At 39.4% G+C, this 9,066-nt stretch overlaps 1 protein-coding gene across 1 annotated transcript; it reads left to right on the top strand.

Moving 5' to 3' along the window:
• The first annotated feature begins 322 nt into the window (after positions 1-322).
• On the top strand, positions 323-7,894 carry LOC123758432 (kxDL motif-containing protein CG10681). The gene is made up of 3 exons (XM_045742846.2): positions 323-491; positions 4,645-4,844; positions 7,457-7,894. Exons 1-3 carry the CDS (start codon positions 349-351, stop codon positions 7,735-7,737), a joined length of 624 nt encoding a protein of 207 aa, XP_045598802.1. The 5' UTR covers positions 323-348; the 3' UTR covers positions 7,738-7,894.
• Positions 7,895-9,066: the final 1,172 nt, after the last annotated feature.

A 9,066-nucleotide genomic window follows, 5' to 3' on the forward strand; every position in this document is an offset into this window, starting at 1 on the left:
CCACCAGGCCACCAACAGTGCCAACCCCCCCACCAGGCCGTCACCACCAGGCCACCAACAGTGCCAACCCCCCCACCAGGCCGTCACCACCAGGCCACCAACAGTGCCAACCCCCCACCAGGCCACCAACAGTGCCAACCCCCCCCCCCAGGCCGTCACCACCAGGCCACCAACAGTGCCAACCCCCCCCCCCAGGCCGTCACCACCAGGCCACCAGCAGTGCCAACCCCCCCCCAGGCCGTCACCACCAGTGCCAACCCCCCCACCAGGCCGTCACCACCAGGCCACCAACAGTGCCAAACACCCCCTCCCCTCCCCCCCTAGGCCAGCAGCTGTCAGTGAAGCAACATGGCCGCCTCCTCCCCCGACAGTGACCTGGGCAGCATCGACTGTTTCCAGAACTACACGGCGCCGGAGGTGTTTGTGCAGGGCCTGGCCGGCCAGATCAACCAGCAAGACGTCGAGGCCATCATCAGGGCCCAGAAGCAGATGTGAGTGCCATCACTGCCTCCTCAGCAGTGCCTCTCTCTCTCCAGCCCCCCGGGCCTAGTGGAGCCTTAGCGGCACTGTTCCTCACTGGGGATTGGGAATGGTCTCTCGGGGGGATCGTAGCGATTGTAGCTGGGATTGTAACTGGGATTACTGGGATCACAGTAATAGCCACAGCTATTACTGTGATAGCTATTATGATAGCGGTTATAGCTGGGTCAGAGAGCATGATAGCGGTTATAGCTGGGTCAGAGAGCATGATAGCGGTTATAGCTGGGTCAGAGAGCATGATAGCGGTTATAGCTGGGTCAGAGAGAATGATAGCGGTTATAGCTGGGTCAGAGAGCATGATAGCGGTTATAGCTGGGTCAGAGAGCATGATAGCGGTTATAGCTGGGTCAGAGAGCATGATAGCGGTTATAGCTGGGTCAGAGAGCATGATAGCGGTTATAGCTGGGTCAGAGAGCATGATAGCGGTTATAGCTGGGTCAGAGAGAATGATAGCGGTTATAGCTGGGTCAGAGAGCATGATAGCGGTTATAGCTGGGTCAGAGAGAATGATAGCGGTTATAGCTGGGTCAGAGAGAATGATAGCGGTTATAGCTGGGTCAGAGAGCATGATAGCGGTTATAGCTGGGTCAGAGAGAATGATAGCGGTTATAGCTGGGTCAGAGAGCATGATAGCGGTTATAGCTGTGATCTTAAGCAAAGGGATAGGGAAGGGGGGGGGGGACATTTGACAAGCCGTCGGCTTCCTGTCCCTGTCGAGGCGAGTGCTGGTGTGTTAGTGAACAACGGGGAAATTCAGATAACAGAATCGTATATTGGTGGTCATAATATTATTGATGATTTTAACAGTATCCAAAAAGATAATTTTATTGTATACTGTATATATATATAAAAAATAATTTGCTTTATTTTTGTTAGATTAGGCTAGGTTTATTTAAAGAGTATTTTATTTATTATATATATATATATATATATATATATATATATATACTGTATGTATATTTCGGTCTATGTTCTAATATGCTAAAGACTATGAGCTGTATTGGGTTTAGTTAAGTAAGTTTATTTATTTATTTATTTATTTATTTATGTACAAGAAGGTACATTGGGGGTTAAGAGAGTGCATTGTAATTCATTTATTATGCACCCCATACCCATCTTGTGGGCGGTAGTGGTAATGATGAGGATTTTGACATTGTTGTAAAGCCACTAGAACGCATAGCATTTCGGGCAAGTTTAAAATTGATTGTGGTACAGACCCGGGCAAGTGGCCACTCCTCGTGTGCCATCAGCCTCGGTCTTTGCCAGTCTTGTTCTGTGGCCGAATAGACTGGTAACGTCGTGTTATAATTTAATGTTATCCTGGAGGGGTGTTGTATACGCCTTAGCTGAGCGTGGTCGTGGGGGCTTTGTGATGACAGTACGTGTGTAACCCCTGTACCTACGACTGCCCTTTCATTTATTTATTTATTTATATATATACAAGAAGGTACATTGGGATTGTGAGGATACATAGCATAGTAATTACATTCTTGTAAAGCCACTAGTACGCGCAGCGTTTCGGGCAGGTCCTTAATCTAAGAAACTTATAAGTAGGTAAATACTTGCAAAATTTATAAAAAATGATAACAGTTACATAGCATGAAAAAAATAAAAGATGAGAGAAAAATTGTAGGTATATTAAAGCACATAGGTAGTTCAGACTGATTGCAATGACAGCTTGAATGGTAGTTTAACAAAACTTAGCAGGCACAATACAGCATATGGCTAGCACATAAAAGAAGACAGCAATGAACACAATGATAAAGTTATCATCATTAAGTTCATCTTATATTCAATGTCTCTTTATCTTGTATGCCTGAAATGCTGTGTATTAGTGGCTTTAGGCAGAGTATGTACATGCTCTTCCTACACATCCAACATTATTTTTGTTTCTCATTTTGTATGTGTGTACTTTTTCCTAAGTAAACATTATTATTATTAATCTAATACACAGGAGCCGTGATGAGGGTTCGAACTTATGCGTTAGGTGTTCTGTGCTCTAGTAGTCGACTAGAGCGTGCCTGGGAACACCCGGCGCATACGTTCGAACCCTTAACACGGTCCCTGTAGATTTGTTCATCGATATACTGTATCACGATTCTGTGATTTCTCTGTGTATTATTATTTAAATTTTTTTTGTGTGTACATTATGAATTAAATTATTATTACATATTATTATTTTGGATAAAACCCATGCTTATGTATTTGTGTATTTTATGTAAGGATTTACACCAAGTCCTTCGTAGTCTTCTGAGTGTTTTATCAAGGTCTGGGCATGTGGTTAGGACGAGATGTACATCTCAACTCAACGACTAACACAGTTGCTACCCAGGATCCAGCCCTCTTATCCTTCTTGACCTCCTGACCATGTCACCTCTAGAGGTGATATGGTCAGGAGGTGGTCATGGTCAGGACTTTGTCAAGATCTAAGCCTGTGAGAAGACATTACCATTATTATTATTATTATTATTATTATTATTATTAATAGACTTGGATGCAGGCTTTGGGTGTTTTGCATATGACTCATTTTCCAATTGCTAACATTGCCTATATCATTAGGTTGGATTAGTTTAGATAGATTTTAAAATCTGATTGGACAAGTTCCTGAAAAAAGTAGTGGATCAGCTGTATTGTAATGGCTATATGGGCCTGCATGTTTCTACAGGCAACAGCCTTACGAATCATTCAGCCATCACCAAACAAACCTGGTCCCCGATGGCTATTTTGGAGAGTACGGTATAATAACTCGTGAAGCCAACTACGGGTACAGAGTATAAGATAACTTGCCCAGATATTACACCTTGCCCAGAAATTGAACTCAGATGTAGTGTTACAGTATTTACTGCAACTTAATAAAATATAGAAAGTAAATAAAAAAATGCAGATGTAAATATATCCAATATGTATACCGCACATAAATACATAGCAGCCTTTTCATCCAAACATTGATATTTGTAGAAATTAACTGGTTCCTTTCCAATAACTTTTAGCACGTCATATCACAGTTCTGAAGATCAAAGCTATTGAGCATACCCAAATTTTATGGTTAATTTTAATTTTGAGATGCTGCAGTTTTCATTCACTAATATGTTTTTTTTTTCCTTTGAAAATGAGATTTCAAGGCTAGGATGTGGGAAGTATGCTAGAACGATTCTTCGCGGCAGGGGATCGTATTCCAGGGACCATAGGTTAGGACTTGCCCGAAACGCTACGCGTACTAGTGGCTGTACAAGAATGTAACAACTCTTGTATATATCTCAAAAAAAAAAAAAAAAAAAAAAAAGATGTTGCTGAGTGTCTTTACAGGCAGGTAATCTTTATAGTTGTCTTTCATATGACAGGTTGAAATTAAAATCTCACTAAGTGAAATCAGGCCATAGTGTGTGAGTAAAATTGGGGTATGAATGGTAGCATTATTAATATGGCTTCAATCATGTTTTTTTATTTTTATAGATGGACTCAACATTACAAGAAATAGTTGGAGCCTTGGGAAAACTATTGAGGATATTTAAAACCAAATTTTATTTTAATTTTGGGTTAGCAAGATTTTCTTTCACTTAGGTATGGCTCTTCTACCATTGGAAAATAAGTTTTGAGGTCGGGGATGTGAGAAATGTGCTAGATGTGGTTACATTTTTTAGCAGACATGTTTATTTGGTAATTGTCTATTATGTTTTGGGTTGAAATGAAAGTTTTGCTGAGTTAACACATGGGATGTGGGAAATGCATCCTAGAGGCATCTCCGGTTGTAATGAATGTCTCGCCGCAACGAATTGGGGTTGGTTCCATATAGTAGTTCGTTGAATCGAGATTGTACTGTAATGCTGCAATAATATTACATTAATAGAGAGATTTTCTCAATAATAATAATAATATTATTATTATTATTTTTATTATTATTTTATTCATATAATAGTATATTAGACAAGTTAAAAGTAATTACATAATGAGTAAAGTAATTACATATTATATAAAGCCACTAGTTACAGTATTCACAGCATTTTTGACATACTGTAAATACAGTACAGAACTGTGTTGACCTGTGCATGTATTCATGTGATCATTATATACTTATGACAATGTTTATTCTTTCTTTTATTCTAGGCTACAGAGGTTTGAAAAGACTAACGAGATGCTCAGCAACTGCAATTCTCTGTCAGCTGCAAGATTTGCTCTTGCACAGAAGGAGTTCAAGAAGCACACCGCTCTCCTGATTGATATGAAGAAGGATCTCGATAATGTCTTCAAGCGTATTAGAACAATCAAAACAAAATTGTCTAACCAATATCCAGCTGCATTTACTGGTATGAAGTTGTCTAGGGAGAATTTCTAGCATTTTAATTCATTTCAGTTATTTATGGAGTGTGAGTACTATCCTATAGAGTTCATATTAAAGGATATACAGTAGCTTTTTTGTTTATTTATATATATACAAGAAGATACAGTGGGTTGTGCGAGTTCAAATTTTCATGATTAAAGGGTGTATATATACGTTTCACTACATTTATTTTATGTTTGAGATTACCTACTGCATATCTCCCTGTAATGTAACATTTACTGCAAACTGTGTGTTAGCATTAAAACTTGCCCAAAACACTTTTCATGTTACGATGTTAATGTCTTTGCAAGAATGCATCATTTAATCACCAAATGTGTGTACTTTCACAACCTTTTATAACTTCATGTATATACATATACAGTATATATAAATAAAAATGAATAAAAAGGGACTAACATGCATAGCATTTTAGCTCGTGGCTCACATTTTGGGTATGATCTGATGCCTGTCGTTTTATCAATGCTTTTTATTTTTACAGAAATATTATTGTTAGATTAAATAATAATGCATTTTGTTTGGGACAGGAAGTATTTATATATGTATTATATATATATATATTATATACTGTATATATATATATATATATATGTCGTACCTAGTAGCCAGAACGCACTTCTCAGCCTACTATGCAAGGCTCGATTTGCCTAATAAGCCAAGTTTTCCTGAATTAATATATTTTCCCTAATTTTTTTCTAATGAAATGATAAAGCTACCCATTTCATTATGTATCAGGTAATTTTTTTTTATTGCAGTTAAAATTAACGTAGATATATGACCGAACCTAACCAACCCTACCTAACCTAACCTAACCTATCTTTATAGGTTAGGTTAGGTTAGGTAGCCGAAAAAGTTAGGTTAGGTTAGGTTAGGTAGGTTAGGTTGCCGAAAAACAATTAATTCATGAAAACTTGGCTTATTAGGCAAATCGGGCCTTGCATAGTAGGCTGAGAAGTGCGTTCTGGCTACTAGGTACGACATATATATATATATATATATATATATATATATATATATATATATATATATATATATATATATATATATATATATATATATATATATATATAAATATATATATAAATATACATATATATATATATAAAATAAATACACACATCGGCACTTGCTCTGGATCATCAGGCTCTCCCTGGCTCTCTGGACTGATACATCAGATCTTTGGAAGAGTGCCTGAGGTCATCAGGATGGGTACTGTCGATCAGTGCGTATGTTAATGGCCCATATAGAGGTTGAGGGCCTGTGCACAATTAACCCTGCAAAAAAATATATATACTGTACAGTATATTTCTCGGATTTCCCAGGAATATGTTTCCAGATCGTCGAGTACGTACCATGAGTACCATGAGCAAGGAGTATTATCTGGATTTCACATCTTGAGAGAATATGTGTTCACCTAGTTCACCTAGTTGTGTTTGCGGGGGTTGAGCTTTGCTCTTTCGGCCCGCCTCTCAACTGTCAATCAACTGTTTACTATCTACTATTTTTTTTTTTCCACACCACACACACACACACACCCCAGCAAGCAGCCCGTGACAGCTGACTAACTCCCAGGTACCTATTTACTGCTAGGTAACAGGGGCATTCAGGGTGAGAGAAATTTTGCCCATTTGTTTCTGCCTGGTGCGGGAATCGAACCCGCGCCACAGAATTACGAGTCCTGCGCGCTATCCACCAGGCTACCAGGCCCCCAACTTGCCCCCAGCATGTGAATCGGCTGGGTTGTTAGGACAACTAGTAGAAAGTTTAAACTAGAATACTTAAACTATTAGAAAAGTTACACAACAGTTAGTGCATTCGGATCTCAAGCTATTGATTTTGTGTCCTATGCCTGGAGAATGAGACTGCCTCTGTTTACCTAGCAATAAATAGGTACCCGAGAGTCAACAGTGGTAGGTCACATACTGGGAAGGTCAGTTGTTGGCTAAGGAGACCTCGATAAACAATGGAAACCAATAATCACACTGCCAACCATTATAGGTGCCAAGACATTTCATGTTACCATTATCCACTTTTTGTTTCATAATAATAATATTTTAGTCATAATATGCAGGCAAAATACATAAGAAGAGGTATAATTGTAGGTACAGGGGCTGCACATAAAAAGAAGCAAATACTATGCAAAGCAATACAGGAAAATCTATTTTATGAACTTTATAACCTGAGTATCAGCAGCAGAGTCCATTTACACCTAATAATTTATTTTAATTCCCATTGTCTGGGACAGGAGGCCCAAGTTTCTCTAGGCCTCAGACCTTCACTTGGATGCAACCCACAGCAGTTTAACTCTTGGGTACCTATTTTACTGCTAGGTCAACAGGCGCATCAAGTGTAATGAAGCACGCTCAACTACTGGTCCTGAATGCAGAACTAAATCTGGAGCCCTCGACTGTGAGCTAAGGACATAGACCATTGTGGTACAGAACCCATTTATGAACAAAAATATGGAGAAATATGCTTTAAATTTGTGGGAATTGTTTCACTATTTGGGAATTAAGTAAAAGGGAATAATGTTAGTGTTAATGGTTTTTAAATTGTTTATTATTACTATTGGGATTCTAGCTGCCCAGGAAGAAGTTTTCAAGGAAGAGGAGGAGGAAAGGGAATTAAGCAATAAGAATCAAGTGCCAGATACATCGGAGAGCAATGACAAGCGACCATCAGTCTCAGGTGAGAGTGGTCAAAGTGGACATTCCAGCAAATCTGAGCGTGTTGAGGAGATGGAGCAGTCGAGCGACGGAAGTCGTGCAGATAATGAGAGAAGGATGAAAAAAACCGCAAGTAGTTCTTCAGACAGTAGCAGCAGTCCAAAGTTATCAAGTTCATCATCATTTGATAATTGAACTCAGAGCAATATAATTTATTTATCAAAATACTTATATTAAACTAAATAGTTTTATAAGGCTATTTTGTACCTGATCTAGAGTAATAGTATATTACTGTATCAGTAATGTCTGTAACCTTAAGTTAAGTTGTGCATATAATAAAAATTTTCCTCGACATCTGATTTTTTTTTTTCCGTGTAGCACTATTTCTACTGCTAAACTGTGACCATCACACTCGACTCTCTCCATCACCTCTCCTCTCTCTGGCCCACACACATATACAAGACCAATAAATGCTGGAGAGCTGTCTCTTTAAATTATTGGCCTTGGACTAGAACTATTAGAATATCTCTCATCTCTCCTGCCTCCTCTTCTATTCCTGAGAGGTCTGCTTTCCCAGCCTGTTTCTTCTCGATTTGCCACTCCGTAAAAAATACAATGTTTATGCTTAACCAGAAACATCTGAACCCAGGCAACCAACTTAGCCTATCGAAGCCGATGATCAGAAAGTGTCAATATTTTGCTTTTATTGTGTTTACTAGTTTACTAGTTGTGTTTTTGCGGGGTTGAGCTTTGCTCTTTCGGCCCGCCTCTCAACTGTCAATCAACTGTTTACTAACTACTGTTGTTAGTACTGTATGTCACATTTTTAACGGATTGGTGGATTCCATAAAAATTGCAGCATACAGTATTAGGCGAGAGGACGGGTTAAAAGCTCTCCTTGGTCTCCTCGGCATGTACTGGGAATGCTGCAGCTACATCACCCGATCTCTGCCCCCAGCATTCTGCAACTAACTGTAGTCCTCTCATTTCTGTTCAGACAAAATTAATTGTTATTAGTGTTTTTTACTCTTTTTTTTTTTTTTTTTTTTTTTTTTTAAGCTGTCAATTGTGACCATTAATCAGTAATGTCAGTTTCATATAGTTAAACATTTACTAGTTGAATTTTATCCAAATTCATGATCTGGTCCACAATTTGCATCTCTCTCCATTGAGACATTTAATATATAGAGTACAGGGAAGCCATGGTGACAAGGGGAGTGACAGGGAAGCCATGGTGACAAGGAGAGTGACAGTGAAGCCATGGTGACAAGGGGAGGACAGTGAAGCCATGGTGACAAGGAGAGTGACAGTGAAGCCATGGTGACAAGGGGAGGACAGTGAAGCCATGGTGACAAGGAGAGTGACAGTGAAGCCACGGTGACAAGGAGAGTGACAGTGAAGCCATGGTGACAAGGAGAGTGACAGTGAAGCCACGGTGACAAGGAGAGTGACAGTGAAGCCACGGTGACAAGGAGAGTGACAGTGAAGCCATGGTGACAAGGGGAGTGACAGGATGAATCTACC

This window comes from Procambarus clarkii, chromosome 11, assembly GCF_040958095.1.
Source record: "Procambarus clarkii isolate CNS0578487 chromosome 11, FALCON_Pclarkii_2.0, whole genome shotgun sequence".
Taxonomy (NCBI): Eukaryota; Metazoa; Arthropoda; class Malacostraca; order Decapoda; family Cambaridae; genus Procambarus; species Procambarus clarkii.